General features: G+C 38.3%; 2 protein-coding genes across 2 annotated transcripts in view; one reads left to right on the top strand and one right to left on the bottom strand.

Moving 5' to 3' along the window:
- Positions 1 to 10296, top strand: part of IST1 (IST1 factor associated with ESCRT-III) — a 30403-nt gene extending 20107 nt beyond the window's left edge. Inside the window, exon 10 of the mRNA XM_074199955.1 lies at positions 1289 to 10296. Within this exon, the coding sequence (XP_074056056.1) occupies positions 1289 to 1488 (200 nt within the window). The 3' untranslated portion in view covers positions 1489 to 10296. The remainder of the gene's footprint in view (positions 1 to 1288) is intronic.
- The window catches only part of PKD1L3 (polycystin 1 like 3, transient receptor potential channel interacting), a 65246-nt gene continuing 47827 nt past the window's right edge, over positions 2855 to 20273 (bottom strand). Inside the window, exons 22-32 of the mRNA XM_074212554.1 lie at positions 18655 to 18754; positions 17719 to 17862; positions 16278 to 16463; positions 13647 to 13965; positions 12538 to 12671; positions 9611 to 9735; positions 8945 to 9105; positions 6930 to 7140; positions 5972 to 6073; positions 3906 to 4037; positions 2855 to 3601 (exon numbers count right to left, since the gene is read on the bottom strand). Of these exons, the coding sequence (XP_074068655.1) occupies positions 3449 to 3601; positions 3906 to 4037; positions 5972 to 6073; positions 6930 to 7140; positions 8945 to 9105; positions 9611 to 9735; positions 12538 to 12671; positions 13647 to 13965; positions 16278 to 16463; positions 17719 to 17862; positions 18655 to 18754 (1767 nt within the window). The 3' untranslated portion in view covers positions 2855 to 3448. The remainder of the gene's footprint in view (positions 3602 to 3905; positions 4038 to 5971; positions 6074 to 6929; positions 7141 to 8944; positions 9106 to 9610; positions 9736 to 12537; positions 12672 to 13646; positions 13966 to 16277; positions 16464 to 17718; positions 17863 to 18654; positions 18755 to 20273) is intronic.

Below are 20273 nucleotides of genomic sequence, written 5' to 3' on the forward strand. Positions count from 1 at the left end.
AAGTGAGAAAGTTTATATGAGTTATCAATATCTTCTTTCCATGCAGGAATACAAATAGTTCAACTTCATTCCTCAGTTAGTCCCTCTCTTCCATTCCTTCCATGGTTCACCAGAGTCCTGTATTTGGAGATCAAACTTTCTGTTCAGCTCTGGTTGTCTCAATAGGAAAGTTTGAAAGTCCCCTGTTTCAGTGAAAATCCATCTTTTCCCCTGAAAGAGGATGTTCAGTTTTTCTGGGTAGTTGATTTCTAAGTTGTAATCCAAGATCTTTTGCCTTCCGGAATATCACATTCCAATCCCTATGAGCCCTTAATGTAGATGCTGCCAGACCCTGTGTAATCCTGACTATGGAGCCTCGGTAGTTGAATTATTTGTTTCTGGCAGCTTTGAGAATTTTCTCTTTGATTTGGGAATTTTGGAATTTGGTTATAATATTCCTGGAAGTTTTTCTTTTGGGATCTCTTTCAGGGGGTGACTGATGAATTCTCTCGATTTCTATTTTACCCTCAGTTTCTAGGATCTCAGGGCAATTTTCCTATATTATTTCTTGAAAAATGAAGTCTAGGCTTTTCTCCTGATTGTAGCTTTCAGATAGCCTAATAATCTGTTTTCAAGGTTGGTTGTTTTTCCAATGAGATATTTCACATTTTCTAATTTTTGGCTTTTTTGGGAAGTTTTATATCTTCCTGCTTTCTTGCAAAGTCATCACCTTCCTTTAGTTCCATTTTGCATTTGAAGGAGTTATTTTCTTCAGAGAGCTTTTTTATCTCCTTTTCCAATTGGCCAGTTCTGCTTTTTAAGGCATTCTTTTCATTTGCCTTTTGTTTTGCTTTTTCCATTAGGCCTAAACTGGTTTTCAACATATTATTTTCTTCAGTATTTTTTTGTATATCTTTCACCAAGCTTTTGATTTGGTTTGCATATTTTTTCTGCATCGCTCTCATTTCTCCTCCCAATTTTTCTTCCACCTCCCTTAATTGCTTTTCAAAATCTTTTTTGAGCTCATCCATAGTCTGAGCCCATTTTCTATTTCTTTTGGAGGTTGAAGACTACTTTTTGATGCATTTAGGATAGTGAAAAACCATTAGTTTAGGATTCAAGAAACAGGGGTTCATCCTTCTGCTACTTACTACCTGTGATACCTAAGCAAGTCACTTCTGGGCTTTAGTTACCTAATTTCTTTGAAATGAGTCAGTCACTTCCAGTTTGAGCATTCTTTATTCTATAAATAGTTTATCTGGAAAGTTTATCTGGTGTTTGTAACTTTTTCCTTATTGTAATTAATTAGGTCCTGGCCCCAAGCCAGAAGCTCCTCCAAGATCCAACTTGAAAACTACTGATGTCTATGACAACTTTGTGTTGCCTGAATTGCCATCTGTCCCTGATACACTACCAACCACATCTGCTGGTGCCAACACCTCAGCATCTGAAGATATTGATTTTGATGATCTCTCCAGGAGATTTGAAGAGTTGAAAAAGAAAACTTAGACCTTTTTTAGGCTGTATCACTCCAGGATTTGGGAGTTGGGACTGAGCAGCTCTCTTCTTGTGATGAAGATTCCCATAGAATTCTGTTTCCTGTATTAACGAATGCTCTCTTCCTCTTGAACTCTCTTCCTGCTGTACCAAATTCTGCTGCTTTCCAGCTCTTCATGACTTCAGGAGGCTAACTATTGGGGATCCTACAAGAACAATAGAGGAATGACTCCTCCAGGAGGGGTTGTTCCTTTAAATATACTTTTTCCATCCCTTTAGTGTGGTTACAGATTTTGTCCTTGGCTATAATGAAACAACTCCACAGGGGAAAAAAGGCAAAGGAAAACATTGTGGGAGAGTCAAAGTTTGCTGGACCATGGGGAAGAGGGTAACAGGGAGGCCTTCCTTAGACCTGGGGCCCAAACTCAGAAACCCATTTGTAAAAGGACATTCATTTCTTGGGTGAGAATTAGGGGCAAGGTGCATACTTCTCACTTCCTCAGATATAAGTTGGGGAGAAGCCATGGGAACCACAGCAATATTTGCTGGAAGCTGGGCAATTCCATTGCATATATACTACTCCTGGCTGGGGGATACTCTTGCCCCTGGATCCAGTTGCAAAGATTTTCTGGAAAGTTGATGGCCTCTCTTCGTTCTCCTGGATTCTCAGGGAGCCCTCTGCGGCCTTTTACCACTTTGGTTTGAATGCTGAGTTTATCTTTAATAAGGATTCAGTATCACGCTCCTGCTTTTCCCCATAGCATATTCTGTTGAAAGTCATTTGTCTTTTCTTCTCAAGTGTACCACTGGCACCTGAATGACAACTTCTAGGTAAGGCAGAAAATGCCTCTTCAAGGATCCTGACTGCCTTAATCCAAGCATTCAAGTCTCTCTTAGTGAGTGAGCTGGAAAGTCCACGACAAATAAGAGGGGAATCTATTTTTATTAGAATACTTTAAGATGATGTGAAATCTTAACAAATACGAATCAAAGAAAACTTTGCTGGTGCCCACATGAGTGTAGTAGTTCTCTGCTTTCCCTGGCTAGGTGGATGGAGACTGACATCCTGATTCTTAACTGAGGCAGTTCCACTCTCCCTGGGGGAAGGCTTTCTGTATCAGTGATGTGATTAGTCTTCTTTTCTGTGTAGTGTATGTGTATAGAAGTTTCAAACAGCTTTTCTTTGATTTTTGAATTGCTTTGTTTCATGGAGATTAGTATCTCCTAATGTAAAGATTCAGTTCCCTGCTTTGCCACCACTTAGCCAGAAATGGAAGGTATCGCTGAGGGGCATTGGGAGTGGAGAGCCTTTAGTGACTGTACATCAAGGGTTGTCTGAAGAAGCGACCTGGGGAAGCACACCAGGCCTCCTAACACCAATCCTGCAGACCTTTAACTTTGAGTTACTTTACATGTTTAAGTTAACTAGTTTGAGGTTATTGTATTTCATAACAGATAGTAAGAGTTATTTCCTGGGTTCATCATAAACTGAACCTCTTGTTAGTGCCTTTGTCTTGCAGAAAAAAAAATCTATTTGATATTAAGATCTGTTCTCTTGCACAGGTTGCATGGAACTAGGCTTCATCCTGACTATTTACCACCACAGTCACTTTGTAAATGTGGGCGGTGGGATTATATACTGGCCATGCAGAGAGAATGCTGGGGGTTCTGCTAGCCTGCTCTACCTCACTGGCAGTGGGGCTGACGGTTCTCCAAGGCTGTCACAGTTCTCTGAGGATGGTCAGTCCAGGGCCTTTGCTCACCTGCACCTCAGAATGCCCGACTTCACACAAATGAATCACACTGATGATATGACTTTAATTCTTCATTGAATCTTACAGAGTTAAGTTTAAAATAAGGATAGGTGTGTGCATCTGTCACTCCCCGGGCTATGCCATGCAAAATATAGACCAGTGGAATACTTAACATTAATCAGCCATGAGAGGAAAACCAAGGATAGGGAATGAGAGAGTCAAGCTGGTTCACTTGCAGAAGCTTCCATGTTGATGCCTGCTGCTACTGGCTCTGTTTGCTCTGGCAGTGCTGCCTTTTGAGGCCTCCCTATTCCTAATAAATTGGAGAATTTTTGCAGCAGAATTTCTGTAAGTGGTGCTTCTTTCTGTGCCTAATTGTGGAATAAAGGAGAATGAAAGTGAGACAAAATTGAAGTAGTAGCTTGAGGCAGAGCAAAAGGAACAGTACTAATGCAGAACTATTCCCATAATTTGCTTCTAGGAAATAAGGTATTAACTGCTGTTATTTAATAGATGAGTGTCAGCAGTGTGCTAGGGACTGGATGAAGAGAAAGGTGGTTTATAGAGCTCTCTGGAGAATAGTAAAGGAGGATAATGGTGCTGGGTGTGCAGCATTCATTCTTTGCTTTAGTGATATTGAGTCTTTATAATTCACTGAGTTGGAGTGTTACCTACCATGATGGACTTTCTCTCCTTGCAGAAGGTCATCATAATTGCAGAAATAAAAAGGTTAGTGATCATAAGCACTAGTAAAATGACACTGGTGATGATCAGAAAGGAGCCCAGGACTGGGTCTAAGGTGACAACCTAGAAAGGCAATAGAAATAATTCCTGAGTACTGTGTGTAAATACTGATAGAATTTTACTTATGGTTCCAGAAAACAAAATGATAGATTATTGTTTAGGAGTCATTCAGAAAAAAAACGCATGTAAATTTAAAAAAAAGGAGAAGAATTATAACTGGAAGGGGTGAGAAAAGTACAACTGCTGATTTAAAGGTATGGTGCCATTGTTGCTTTATAAAGGAATGAATGAATTTTAATAAAACTCTACACTATTTAGCTTCTCTTATTTTTTACGTAGACCTTAGAAAAAAGAGTCCAGTCTCTGAAAGGGCACATCCATGTTCTTTTTTTAAATAACAGGATCGTGTTTAATGAATTTGTAAACACTAGAAGTCTATAACACTCCCAGAAACCTATCATTTAAATAAAAATGTAGCAGGTTTTAAAAGGATAACTGTATAGCCCTTTATCTAGAATTGTTTCATTCTCACAGAAAAATACTTGGTTCTGTCATTTCTTCAGTTTTCAGAAGGGAGATCATTTCTAAACACATGCCTAGCATTGTTTATTTATTTAATTCTACTTCCTTTGATCACAGAACTGCCGTCTTCCCTTGCTTTTTGATCCATTGAATACTCTTCTCTACTGCCTTTTTTTTTAGGTTTTTTTTTAAGGCAAATGGGGTTAAGTGGCTTGCCCAAGGCCACACAGCTAGGTAATTATGAAGTGTCTGAGACCGGATTTGACCCAGGTACTCCTGACTCCAGGGCTGGTACTCTATCCACTACGCCACCTAGCTGCCCCTTCTACTGCCTTTTTAGAAGCTGCTAGGGACTTAAAAATGCCATTTGACTTCAGGTTAAATCCCAGTGTTACTGTTACTGTCACTTTTTTTTTAAAGAATTGGATATAGCAAAATTCTAAGACCCAAGGTCAGAATTAGTTGTAGTAGGATTATTTTTATGTATCTAGCAAAGATTTACATATGTTCTTTAGTTGAATTTCCTCTTCAAGTTATAGAGTTCTAAGGGATTTAACAATGAATTTGAGGGAGCCAAAACAGATGTCTGGACAGTGTGAATGTGACAACCTCCCATTCTCATTGAATTATGGAAGTTTGATAAGAGATCTGAAACGTTACAGAGGGATCTGCATTCTAGCAGCTAGATTTTGAGATGATGCCATCTTTCAAGAGCAAAGTCATCCTTCTAACAGTATCTCTTGATGGTTACATTCTGATAGTTAAAGGAATTTCTCTAATTTGAATTGAACTTTAGTTTTTAAACAGTTTATAAGGAACAAGTGTTTAGCCTTTTACCTTTCCTGAAGATAATTCCTGTTACCCTAAAATGAATATTTGCCAACAATAATAAAGAATTCAGTTCTTCCTAGAATTGTGTTGAATGGTACTGTTGTGCCTCTTGATAATTTTTTGGGTTTTTTCTATATTCTGTTTCTTTTTCTTTGGCTTTTGCAAGGCAATGGGTTAAGTGACTCACCCAAGATCACACAGCTAGGTAATTAAGTGTCTGAAGTTGAATTTGATCTTGATTCTTCCTGACTCCAAGACCAGTACTCTCTCCAGTGTACTTTTTAGTTGCCCTTAGTTGTACATTTTCAAAGAGACATTGAGAAAGGAGTCAGATCACCTTAGTGTTATCTTTGTAAGGTGCTTAATGGGTTTTTGGTTTGAGAAAAGTTTAAGAACAATGTCATTTTGACAACTAATTGTGACAAGGATGAAAAGTAATGGGATCAAAGTGGGTTCTGTTGGGAAAATAAAAGGAATAATCAGCCACTTAGGACTTGGCCATTGTGAGCATGTGAAGAATTTAGAGCAGAGGATCTCAACATTCCATCAGGATAGTTGGGAGCTGTTCTCATCAGCAGCTCCTCTGTAGATGCCCACATGAAGCCAAAAGAATTTAGAAGGGTCTCTGCAACAGGGGCTCTCACCTCGTGGTAATCAAAGATTCCCATCAGAAGACCAACAATAGTTACAGCTGAGTTGGAAAAGGTTCTGTAGTCTGAGATGCTCCATCCGAAGAGAAGGTTGAACTGTGTGAGGGAAGATAGCAGTGAGGAGTAGTGGCCATACAGTGCAGGCCCAACTGGGGAAATGGTCAGTGCAGTGTAGACAAGAGAGCCTGTCATCCATCTCAAGATGATGATGAGTGTGCATCTTTGTTGTTCCCTACTGTATGATGCACACTTTGCATGATCTTGTTTGAGCCTTTTAACAACCCTGTGAAGTAGGTTTTGTCATCCCCATTTTAAATTTGATGGAGTTGAAGCCAAAGGGTGAATGACTTGCCTGGGATCAAACAACTAGGAAGCACCTAAGACCATATTGGACTTGGGTCTTTTTGACTCTAGGCCTAGCTAAGTACATCTACTTTTGTCATCTTGATGTACCTCCTACACTGCATCCCCTCTATGAACTGAAAGGAGGCTATTTATAAATGAGCCTAGAATCACTTAAGTGGTATAGGTCCTCCTTTCCAATCTATCTCCAGTGTTGCAGTTTGTGTGATTTCGGGCAAGCACTTGATGCTCTCTGGGGCCCAGTTTCTTCCTCTGTAAACTAAAGGGTTGGACCAGAAGGCTCTTGAGGTCAGTCTTTTCAGCTCTAGGTTCCACAGTATGACCCCATAAATCCATTACATTTGATAGCACTATCATATCCTACTTTGATGTTGAGCCTCTCAGGGCCATAGGTATTATTTTCTCCATTTTACAGCTAAGAAAATTAATGTGGAGAAAAGTAAAGTGATAGTATTTTTAATTAGTGACAGTTTGTGATTCTAAGTTGACTATTTTCCCTACTGTGCCATCCTGACCTAAGGGCCTCAGATGCTGTTTGCCCAAGATCACCCTCTTGGCAACATGAGGGAAACACAGCAGTGGGGCTTACGGCAATGGAGTAGCCTGTCAGCAGAATCAGAATGATTAGCAGGAAGCCCACCACTTCATCCCATATTCTCTTCAGGGTTGTGCCGATGACCTGGAGTCTGGGGTCGAGGCGCAGCAGGGTCCAGAGCCGAATGTTTGCCAGCAAGATCAGGAAGCCAAGGAGGTAAGTGAGAGCAGTGGTCATTTGTACAGTTTTGTGGAAGTTGATGAATCTATTGAGAAAGTCTGACCATTAGCCACCACTAATAAATCGACACCTCTGTTCCTTTCAGTAATTTTCTGTAAGTTTGATAACTTTATCTACAGGTCTTTTACATTGCCAGTATGGTTCCAGTCAAGATTTATTTCCCAGTAACATTTAGCGAGAACTTGACTTGGGGGTGAATAAGTAGTTGTCGATGGATATAGAGAAGATGTGCTTGAAACTGCTGCTAGGCTAGTCTCTCCTTTCAACCTTAGGGCTCAGACCAGCCCGTCTCCTGTGGACGTGAGCAAAGTCTCATCCCAGTTGGAGAGACCTTTTTCCATGTGATGTCAGCAGGAGAGGCAGAACTCTGGTGCCCTGCTCCTAACTTATTCCCTGCCTAATGACTACCAGATCCGAGACCAGGAGATTCAGTAATATAGCAGAAGAGATTGCAGAGGACAAATTTGTATGAACAGTGAGGGGTTTATTAAAACTTTTCAGAAGTGTAAGACATTTTTGTTAGAGTGGGCTATCTTTTTTTTTTTTTTTTTTTTTTTTTTTTTTTTTTTAGATTTTTGCAAGGCATTGGGGTTAAGTGGCTTGCCCAAGGCCACACAGCTAGGTCATTATTAAGTGTCTGAGGCCGGATTTGAACTCAGGTACTTCTGACTCCAGGGCTGGTTCTCTATCTGCTGTGCCACCTAGCCTCCCCTAGAGTGGGCTATCTCTTATGCCACTGTCTTTCCCTCATCCATTTCCCTTCCTTACCCTCTCTATATTTTTTTTTGTGGGGTGTTTATTTGTGGGATCCGGGATCCCATGAGCCTCATTTTTCTAAAATGTAAAGACCACAGAAACAGAAGTGGGCTGTTTAGTGGTGATGAACAAGGTAGATGAGAATAGAGCCAACACTTTGTTAAGAAAAGTGGAAGGAAAATTATGGCCCTTAGCCCTGCTAGAATCAAGATTTCCACCTGTCAAATCTTAATATAGATAGTACTCTTTAAAGTGTTTGGATGTTTCTTCAGAACTATTTATTTTAAAACCAGCTTATTTTTATGTCCATACTATAATGTGGAATGTCTCACTATAATGTTCTATGCAAAGAGGTGGCCAGGGTACCTTTGGGGACCTTTGGAAAATGTAATGCTTTTATGAAGAATGGGCCCTAAACTGAAACCAAGTTCATTAAGACACTTCACATTGTGTTGGTTGGATGTTGCTCACACAGCAGGTGCATGACCATAATCATTATTTAATTCATTGGATCTAAATGACTTTAACTGGCTAATGTTCAAAACAAAAAACATTAATTCATTCATTAGTTTTGTGATTCTGTTGTGCAGGATATAATTCCATAAACCTTATTCCTTGAGGATTAATATGACTAAATGAAAATAGTGAATAAAATGAGCTCCCTGAAGCTAGGGCTTGTTTTCATCTTTGTTTTAGATTGCCAAAGGCCTGGCACATTGTATTTAATAAATCCTAATTAAACACACACATCATGTTGGAGGCAGAAAGAATTTAATTTAAACAAATGGTTGGGAAGAAATGTGACCAATATTGTAATTTTCTAATTGTTTGCTGTGGACATTGGCCCAAATTTAGTTTTTAACCTATCAGTTAAATATGCCTATGCCTATCAGCATAGAACTATGTGGAAGGCTATAGAGGAAGGAAGAAGTTTTGACTTAGTTTGCTTTCCCACAGTGAGCCTTTATCTACTGCAGAGGCTGCGCTTCTTTGCCATAAGCTGGGGCAGAAATGTAGAAGCCTTTGTACCCTGTGTTTTGGGGACTCACTTAATGCCAGGACTGTTTGCTCACCTGCTTTTATTATGACGATATCGTTCCATATCTTGTTTATGCAAGAAAAAACACTTCAATTGGAGCGCCAGCATTATAAAGCTTATGAGGATTATGCTTGTATTCAGGACATTGCTTTTCTTGATGAAGTATTTCCATCTTTGTTTTTTCAGCTGGTTACCCTTAACATAAGAATAGTGGTTACTACTTACTGCTCATGGGGAAGATTGGATGGTTACTCCTAGAAAATCTTGCTCCAGTAAAGACTGAAATTAATATGATTTTATTCTTGCTTTGTATTATAATATTTCAGAGCTGATTTTTATAGAAGGGCAGATTTTAAATGAGTTAACAAACTTGAATTTTAACAGCCTCTTTTTGGAGAACCAAAAACTTGGTTAGATTTTAAAATAATTATTGGGAAATTTTTTTGATAGAATTAAGGCTAATTATGAATTTTTAGAAAGTTTCACATTGATTTATGACCTAACATTCTCTGTTGTCTCATTTCCCCTTACTGAGAAAACACCACCTTCTATAAATAGCATACCAATCAAAGAATTGAATTAGCCCTCAGTGCAGAGCCTTGGCCTTGCATTGTAGAGAGGAATCACAGGTCTTGGATCTAACACTTATTTCATGCCAACAGTGTTAGGTGATTGACCTTCAGATCATTCCCAGTTTTACCTGCATGAAGATGTAATAAAAGAGTAGCAGAGAGTAGATAATATTTGAGACAATGAACCAGCTGAAACTTCTGTGGGTCTGAATGATCTGTAAACTCTTCACTTTGACAGAACCGAAGAAAGTTCCTAGAACACAGAAAGTTTTGGGAAAGAGTCTGACTCTACTCCTGGAATCCCAGCTATTCAGGTGATCCCCTAGCCAGCCACTGCTACTTCCTTTGATCCCAAATTTTATGAGCTCACCCTGCTCAGAACTTAAATTTGTCAAATAATTGTTATTGGTCCCAAGAGTAAAGGAATAAATGTCTTTAAAAAACAGAGAATATGTAAACATAAGAGTGTTCCTAGTCTTTGTGCAATGAGTTGTTTTTTTAATTTCTACATAAGGGAATATATATTGGCTCAGCTATTAAGGAAAATGAATCAATAAGTAAAAAGAAAATAAGTAAAAGTAAGAATAAAAAAGATGGAAACTGTATAAACTGTAAAAGAAAATAGGTCAGGAAAAATCTTTTTTGACTCAATGCTTAAGTTTGAAGTTTAAGAGAAAAATAGGAAGGCTGGGATGGTAAATAGAACTATATAAGGACTAATATGTAAAAAGTGGAACTTGTATATGTTGTAAATGTTTTAAAGAATTAAAAAATATTTTTTACTCCTTAAGAAAAAGATTCTAATAAAAGTGTTTAAAGAAAACTGAGTGTATAGTTGTCAGCTTTTATTTTGTGCTGTAAGAAAAGCAATGTATAAAAATTTAAGATGTTAATATCCCAATAAAAAACTTCTGAACCTTTATTTCTGTATGAGGTCAGCCTAAACATGCTAGAACTCTGGTCTACAACAGTGGGGATGAGACTGAGGTTTATAAAATCATGAAAGGACTTGTGAATATAGACTTGCTCAGCAGATCCCATAATGCTGGCATCAGAGGCTGCCTCTTGAAACATAAAAGAAGTGTGTTTTACCATCAACCACAGTAAATCCTACCTTACATAGGAAATCCTCCCTTACGTACCTTCTCTGGATTATCCGCAGTGCCACCTAATTGCCCCAAAGAGAAATCTTTTTTTTTTTTATTTTTGTTTTTGGAAGGCAATGGTGTTAAGTGATTGCCCAAGGTTAGAAGTAATACATTCTCAAAGCATTTTAAAAAAGATTCAGATAAATTCTGAGTATTTTGAATCAACCTGAATTTACAAGATGTTGTCAAGGAGGGATACTTTACAAAATCTTTGTTTTATTCTCAAGTGCCTGCTTCATAGTAGCCAATAAATTACTTGTTGGTTGATTTGGTGCCATTCTTAATTAAGAGTCTTGATCTGAGAAGATATGTCTCTTACCTATTTTTTTTTAGGTTTTTTCCAAGGCAATGAGGTTAAGTGGCTTTCCCAAGGCCACACAGCTAGGTAGTTATTAAGTGTCTGAGACCAGAATTGAACTCAGGCACTCCTGACTCCAGGGCTGGTGCTCTATCCACTGCACCACCTAGCCCCCTCTCTTACCTATTTTTTAATGAAAGTGAAAATTGAACTTCCTAACACTGATATGTATTACATACACAACATATAGCTTCTGGAAACAGGACTCTTGTCAGAAACATTCTAAGCTGATTTTCCTACCTGAAATTGGAAGATACTGAGCACAATTTAGAATTATCTCTAAGATGTAGATGACTTTTACTTGAGCCTTTTGTTTCTCCCTAGACAGATCTTAAGTCCTTTTCTTAGCCCACATGGTCTCTAATAGGGACAATGGAGCATCTGTCTTATGGAGGGTCTGGGTTGCCCAAAGCTCCCTGTACAAAGAGAATAGAAGGGTTTGGGCATGGTTGACTCAAGAGAACATAAGAGGTGTAGGGACAGAGCCAGGAGAGATGAAGCCAAGATCTATTAACATTCTAATGAGATTTACACAGTATATTCCTTAAAACCACCCTGAGAGGAGTAGTAGAAGTAATATTCCCATTTTGAGCCAATCAGCAAGCATTAAGTACTTAGCTAGTTTCCAGCCAGTGTGTTAGGTGCTGGGGACACAGAAAAAAAGTGACATGATCATTTGCCTTCAAGGACTCTTTGAGCTGAGGGAGACACTTATGGATAGATGAGTTGATAATAAAAAGAAGGAACAGGAGTAACCTGAGGTCCTAAGAAGTCATGTTTTTTGCCCATTGGCCCTGCTTAGTCAATATGTGATTTGGGATTTAAAGACAAGTTTCTCTGACCTCTTGTACAGTCTTACATTATATGAAATAGGCATTACAGTGAGATTTTGTTATTTTTAGCATCCCTTCCCCCTTGCTCCCAAGTTTTTGCTTTACTAGTAATGAAAACTCAGAGGAATAAGTGCCCCCTCTTAAATCCAATTCACCTGCATGTCATGACATCACCTCTCGGGTGTCGTGGTCTTCTTGGAGTACAAGGATGCAAACAACAACAGGAAAAAACTTTGAGGCAGCTAGGTGGTACCACTGTGTGGAGGTGCACCTGGTATCAGAAAGACTCATCTTGCTGGGTTCAAATCCAGCCTCAGACACAATAGTTGGGGGACTCTGGGCAGGTCACTTAACCCTTTTGCCTCAGTTTCCTCATCTGTAAAGTGAACTGGAGAAGAAAATGGCAGACCGCTCCAGTAAATAAAAAGTTAGAATGTTTGCTTTGGGAGGAGTTCTTATAAGAATTTTTGAGACTTCTTATTCTGCATTGGACCAAAAAATTAAGAAACCTTGATCAGATGCTGAGAAGAAATGAGGGATGATACTTAAGTTGGTCAGCTACCAAGACATCTCAGGTATCTATACAAACTTGAGGTCTTGTAGCCATATATGGTTTTGAAATTAAAATGTCTTCAAAAAGAGAAATACCCTTTATTTATAATGCAATGTCAAAAAAAAATGGAAAGTCTAGAGAGTAGATAATAAAATGGTCTTACCCACACCATTGGACTCCAGGATCAGGGTTACCACACAGAAGAGGTTCACATTAGCATTATAGACAACAAATGCCACAAAAAGGCTTCTGGTGCGTCTGTCCAGCCAGTGACTCAGCTTCAGCTGCTGAAGAATTCTGGGGTAAGCAAAGGAGAAAAGGGGAAAATTATCCAATTCTGTGAAGGGAAAAACATGCCCTAATATTTCTGTCCTCTTTACTACAAAACAAGAGACTAGAGTTTCTTGGTATCTTCTGCCTTTTGAGTGGACAATATTTTATGAAATTTGTGTTTGGTTACAAATGCTAATATTTCTGTTGGTGTTAGCAAAAAACAACACATTTGAATATGAAGTTGGTAAACTCAAAGAAAAATTCTCAGCATTAAGCACCTGAGTGGTATACAACAATAATATTACTAAACATTTATTTAGAAGGAATTTTTTGATACTCTGCCAGTTAATTGCTGATGGGGATACCTTAATTTTCAGTTGAAGCACTGGTCTGGTTAATCTTTATGGGTCAGGTTCAGGATCATTATTTGGGTAATCTGTATTCCCCCACTCCCAAAATGTTGTCGTGCTATTAGTAGTCTCATACAGGGAATAGATCTTCAGAGATCATCTAATGCAACTCTTTTTTTGTATGTGACTTGTCTCAGGTCATGTAATTAGTTAAATGTCAGAGCCAGAACTTGAATCCAACTCCTTCCTTGGGTTTCTGATAATTTTAACATAAACTTTTGGGGTAAATATTGTTCATGTAGAAATTCTTGCTCAAGTGACAGTTAACATGATTTGGCCAAATTTGAATAATACTTGAGCAATGTTGTGCCTGTGGGTGCAAAAGAAAATATCAGAACAGCAATGGAATGTATTTTTGCCCAAATTAGATTGAACCTAAAGACTGAAACAAAACCTGTAACTTGGTATCTAAAAGGTAAATTTCCTTTAAAAAGAAGAATGGCCCCTTTAAACAGTAGAACAGTAAATAGATATGATATCCGTCAACCTGAATTTATGGTATATTTTGATGGCTCTCAAATGCCCAACCTCAAGAATGAATAGAGTACCACATCCCAGAGTCTTTTGCTCAGAGTTCAGACTTGCTCACCTGTGAGCATCTTCAGAGCTGTTCCCAAGAGAAACAACATAACCTCCTCCTGAGTAGACTGAAAACTCTCCTTGGATAGGGTATCCATCCAAGGCTTCCTCACTCTGATAGCACCAAATGCTGTCTTGATTTGTGCTGTTAAGATCAAGGGGGGCCCAGGTAGCTCCATAATTCTTTTTATCTTCCTGATGATATTGATAATAGGGCTTCACTTGTTTGTTAGGAGAAATTATATTTGGAAAGGATACAGTATCTGGAATACGGATCTGGCGAATTTGGACATTGCCTATAAGGAAGGAATTTCCTTCAGCAATATAGCCTGGTGAGGAAAAAAACTCATTAAAGTATCTAGCTTAAGTGAGAGAAGATAGCACTAGCCACTTTACTACTGGAAAGCTAAAATAATCGGATTTGCCTCCACTAAGACCCTAAAGATTTCTTTTTTTTTTTTTTAGGTTTTTTTTTTTTTTGCAAGGCAGATGGGGTTAAGTGGCTTGCCCAAGGCCATACAGCTAGGTAATTATTAAGTGTCTGAGACCGGATTTGAACCCAGGTACTCCTGACTCCAGGGCCGGTGCTTTATCCACTACGCCACCTAGCCGCCCCAACCCTAAAGATTTCAATAGAAATTTTTAAATTTTTTTTTAGATTTTTTTTTTCCAAGGCAATGGGGTTAAGTGGCTTGCCCAAGGCCACACAGCTAGGTAATTATTAAGTGTCTGAGGCCGGATTTGAACTCAGGTACTCCTGACTCCAAGGCCAGTGCTCCATCCACTGTGCCACCTAGCCACGCCTCAATAGAATTTTATAAATAAACTAATCTATGTAAAAATTGTCACTTTATTTGTAATGGCATAAAACTGAACAATCCATGTGTCCAGTGGTGAAAATGTCTGAATACATGAATATGACCAAATATTGCAATAATGACAAATATAAAGAAATGTGAAAAGACAAAAAGTGAGTGAAGAAAAAAATCTTGAAAATCTAATGACTCCAGAAGATGAAGTTGCCCTGTGAAGCCCAACCTGAAATAGGTGATCTTTAACAACTTCAACCATAATATTGTTATGGGTGGTATTCCATAAATTCTAGCACATAACAGTTCTAGTAATATAACTTCTTTGCCAAAAATTGTTGGAAAAACTGGAAAGCAATTGGTCTGAAATTAGTGACAGACTAATATTCCTTACACCACCATAAACTCAAAATGGATATTTGATCTGAATATTAAAGTTCATTCCTTTACATAATAAAAAAGAGGTTAGGTAGCTTCCATAGCAATGACTAGAGGGAGAATTCTTAAAAAAGGGTTAGAGGTGATAACAAATGATAAACTAGAGAAATGGGATTACATGAAATTGAAAAGCTTTTACATAAATCAGTGCAATTAGACTAAGAAAAGAAGTTGTCAGTTGGGGGGGGGATTTTAAAAGGAATAAATCAGCTTTGATCAAATAACTTTGATAATTTCCTGATGGCAAAGATACGTAGGGAAATCGCACAACTGTATAATCGAGATATTTCCCAATAGATAAGTGATAAAGGGATGTGAACACACTCCTCAAAAGAATTGAAAACTTAAAAAATTTCATGGTTTAGGGGAGGCTAGGTGGCGTAGTGGATAAAGCACTGGCCTTGGAGTCAGGAGTACCTGGGTTCAAATCCGGTCTCAGACACTTAATAATTACCTAGCTGTGTGGCCTTGGGCAAGCCACTTAACCCCATTTGCCTTGCAAAAACCTAAAAAAAAAAATTCATGGTTTATCCATTTCAATTCAATGTAAAATAATATACTATAGTAATGGTATAAGTCTAGTATAATAATCACTGTAATAAGAAATGTAAATGGGAATGTTGAAGGAATTGTGAAGAGCAAGCATTACTGGCACGTTGATAGATTTATAAATTCTAGAAAACAGTTTGGAATTGTTCTAAAAAAAGTGACTAAAATGTCCTAGCTTGATCCAGAGATTCTTTGCCAGGCATATACTTCAGGAAGATCAAAGAGAAAAGGCTTTATATATAAAAGGTCCTATATATAGATACATCAAAATATAACCACATTTATTCTGGTAAGAACTGGAAACAAAGTAGGTGTCCTTTAACTGGAGAATGGCTAAAAAGTTGTGGAATATTAATAAAAAGGAACATTACTGTTCTGTAATGAATATGGCTATGAAGAATACAGAGAAGTTTAGGAGATACACAAATTATTGCAAAGTGAACAATATACAAAATGGCTACAACCATGACACTGTATAGGTGAACAAGAGATGAAACTGAAAATTTGTGATAGCGTGGCCCCTAGGAAGAGTAGAGGGAGAACCCTTATGGTTCATTGCACATAGCATCAGACTTGATGAATATTTGAGTTTTGAAGAACCACTTTCTATCTCCCACCCCCTTTCTCTCTTTCTCTTTATCCCTTGTAATAAGGGATGGTTTTCTGAGTGAAGAAGGAAAGGATAGTTAGAAATAAAGGTGAGACAAAACCAAGAATTGCCAATGGAATTTAAAAGGAAAATAATTCTGGGGAACCTATGAGAATTATCAACATCAGTCACTCAGCAGGTACCATGCTAGATGTTGGGAATACAAAGTTCATGGTCCCCACCATATTACTCCTACCTTTGTATTCCCCATACAAGGTAGGGATGAGGGTGTTGTTAGCCCATTGATAGAAGTGTTTAATACGTTTGATCTCCTCAAAGTGGTTATTAATTCTTTTCTCAATGGCTTGATTGAGATAAAACTTGTTGTAATTCCTTTCTGAATGAGTGGAAATCATCAACATTGCAAGAAAGAGGATTTGTACTGTTGGATAGAGAAATCAGATGAATGGTTAAAAGGCAGCATTGGTGTAGTAAATAGAGAGCTTGATTTCTTAGCAATTAATAAGCTTTATTTCCTCTAAGAAATTGAAATTCCCTGCTAGAATTCCCCCCTATTTATTTATTTTATTTTTTATTAAAGATTTTATTTATTTTGAGTTTTACAATTTTCCTCCCGATCTTACTTCCCTCCCCCACCCCATTTATTATCTTACTGTCCATTAGACAATATTTTCCCCCAGAAGAGGTAAAACATATCCCATCTCACATACAGTTTGTTATAAGGTCATGTATAATGTATGCATATATAATGTCTGTGTTCATAAAGCAGAGTAGCACCTGTTTTTCAAAATCTATGGGATGTTTTTTAAAAAAATTTATTTAGGGGCAGCTAGGTGGCACAGTGGATAGAGCGCTGGCCCTGGAGTCAGGAGTACCTGAGTTCAAATCCAGCCTCAGACACTTAATAATTGCCTAGCTGTGTGGCCTTGGGCAAGCCACTTAACCCCATTTGCCCTGCAAAAATAAAAAAAAATTATTTAAGGCAATGGGATTAAGTGACTTGTCCAAGGTTACACAGCTAGGCAATTATTAAGTGTCTGAGGTCAAATTTGAACTCCGGTCCTCTTGACTCCAGGACCAGCGCTCTATCCACTGCGCCACCTAGCTGCCCACTGCGCCACCTAGCTGCCCCCTATGAAATATGTTTTCAGTTGCATTGATAACAGTGGAAGGAAATCATACACATAACATCTTGTCTTTTTGAGTGTCTTAAACATACTTTTCCAAGCACTTCTATAAGTAATTCATTTTTCCTCCTAGCAACATTCTGAGATAGTAGAACTATTATCATTATTTCTCTTATTTATATAGAGAAATTAAGAGTTTTTGTCCAAGGAATTAGCAGAGCTGGGACTAAAGCCTGGGTCTCCTCCTTGATTCTTAAGTCTTTCCATTTGACTACACTGCATTCTAAAACCCAGGAATAAATGCTCAATGGACAAACACCTTCTCCACTGGCATTTCTTCTGTTTGCTCTGAAAGTAAGTTGCTGCTCAACACGCTGTTGTTTTTTTTTTTTTTGTAAGGCAACAGGGTTAAGTGGCTTGCCCAAGGCCACACAGCTAGGTAATTATTAAGTGTCTGAGGCTAGATTTGAACTCAGGTACTCCTGACTCCAGGGCTGGTGCTCTATTCACTGCGCCACTTAGCTACCCCATGTTATGTTTTTTTCATACCGAAAATTTCTCTTGCTATTTGGAGTAGTTGTTTCTCTTTCATGGTTCTTTCTGGAGCTTTAACTGGGCTCTTCATGGCAGGGACTCTATAGATGGGGTTGTTCTCATCTCTTAAACCAGGTGGTGACAAGGAGGGACATCTTGCTGTTAAAAAAAAATGGATGGAGGCAAAGGAAACAATATGCTGGTAAAATACTGGTCAATTTAGCTCTGGACAGAAGAAAGCTAGACCAGAGAAGGAGGATCCCTAAATGTAAGAATTCAACTCAATCCAACCCAACTCAACTCAGTAAGCCTTGGTTAAATATCCACTAAATTGGAAATGCCTTGCTAGTACTGGAGATACAATGACAAAATGAAAATTGGTTTGATCGATGAAGGCATGTTAGAGGTCTCACCATCTGCATTCAATGAGCCCTGCCCAGATTGTACTTGAGCATGATACAACTGGAAGCCAGTCAGTGAACAATCATTTATTAAGCACCTAATAGATAACAAGCAGGAGCAGCTAGGGGCATCAGAGTACATATTAGGCCAGATCAGGAGTCAAGAAGATTCATCTTCCTGAGTTCAAATCCAGTCTCAGACACTAACTGTGTGACCTTGGGCAAATCACTTCACCCTTTTTGCCTCAGTAACCTCAACTGTAAAATGAACTGAAGAAAGAAATGGCAAACCAGTTAAGTTTCCTTGCCAAGAAAACTCCAAATTGGGTCCTAGAGAATTGGACATGAATGAAAATGACTGAACAAAATATATGAAGCACTGTTCTATGAAGTGGGGATGTAAAGAAGGGCAACAGACCCTGCCCTCAAGAAGCTCGCTGTCTAATGGGGAGACCACATGCAAACAACTAGGTACAAACAGGACAAATTGGGTGGGGAAGTCATCTCAGAGGGAAGATCCCAGGAAAATGGGAAAAGGTGACAGAGTTACCCAGGAGACCCAAGATCCTTCTCATCTGTTGTTCTTTCTCTTTGTGGTGCCATGATATCCTGGTCAGCAACAGTGAGAAGAACAGTGTGAGTATCACCACCTATACAAGAGGATAAGAGATTTCTTGTTGAACAGGTATTAGAGGATCCAAGAGGGGGCAGGAGGTTGAATTTTTTGCCTAAAATAAGACTAAAATGAGTCCAATAATACTAATGTTAGAATTACTGAGTTATATCTAATGAGTGAAAGGAATATTATCTTACACACCATTTTGTGAACAAATCTAGATCATGATAAATAGATCTTGCAGTATTGGAAGAGAAGTGATAACTTGATGAATATTTTCTTTGGGATCCCTTTCACCCCCTAATGTATCTTTTTTTTAATGAATTAAAAATGAATTTTAAAAAGTCAAGTATTAAAAATCCAGCTTAGAATAGAAAGTCTACTCCTGAAGCTAGAAAGAAACTTATAGATAATCTAGTCCCACTCTCTCAGTGAATAGGTAAGGAAACTGAGTCCCTGGATAGAGTTAGATGATGTTCCTAAGTTTACCCAGCTAGTTAGAGGAAGCATTAGGACTAGAACTCAGATTCAGATACTGAACATTTGCATTTTTGGCCAATTCAATTGCCATTGTTAATTAGACTGCTATAATGAGGTATAGGGCTGTAAACAGAGTTGTGTAACTTGTTGCTGATGTTCATCCTTCATTCCTGAAGAGGACCATGATATCATGGAGGTGATGTCATGACATGCAAGTGAACCAAATGGCTCCAGGGACCAGATATAGATGGCTGAAATAGAGAAGAATCTACCTGTGGTTTCACTGGTTTACAGAAAATCCTGGTGAGGAAACCTCTTCCAATACAAGTAGACAGCTTCCATGCAACTTAGAATTTCATGGCCTAAAGTTGTAAGAGTCTAATTGACATGTCTAGGTTCACAACTATTATATATTAGATTCAAGACTGGAACCCAGGTGATTTGCACATTGTTTTCCTCATTAAACTGTGAATTCCTTGAGAGGAGGGACTTATTTTTCACCTTTTTCTTTTAATACCTAGTGCTTTAACTATATGTTATCGTCTATCATATAGTAGCTATTTAATAAATATTTTTTGACTTGACTTTGAGGTCAACTCCTCTCCCCATTGCACTATATAGTCTTTCTATCAATGCCTAGCACTTTTAAGAAGTCTTTCAAAGGATCTTTGTAAGTTGTAAGACAAAACCTCAGGGTTGTCTTAATTTGTATTTCTCTTATTATTAGTGGTTTGGAGCATGTTTTTATATTGAATTGATGATTTTCTTTTTTTTTTTTTTAAGGTTTTTTGCAAGGCAAATGGGGTTAAGTGGCTTGCCCAAGACTACACAGCTAGGTTAATTATTAAGTGTCTGAGACTGGATTTGAACCCAGGTACTCCTGACTCCAGGGCCGGTGCTTTATCCACTGTGCCACCTAGCTGCCCCGAATTGATAATTTTCAGTTCTCTTGTGGTAACTCTTCATATTCTTTGACAACTTACCTATTAGAGAATGGGTCTTAAGCTTATAGATTTGGATCAATTCCCTATATATCTTGGATATCAGATTTTTATCAGTGATAGTGATAAAAA

This window comes from Macrotis lagotis, chromosome 1, assembly GCF_037893015.1.
Source record: "Macrotis lagotis isolate mMagLag1 chromosome 1, bilby.v1.9.chrom.fasta, whole genome shotgun sequence".
Classification (NCBI taxonomy): domain Eukaryota; kingdom Metazoa; phylum Chordata; class Mammalia; order Peramelemorphia; family Peramelidae; genus Macrotis; species Macrotis lagotis.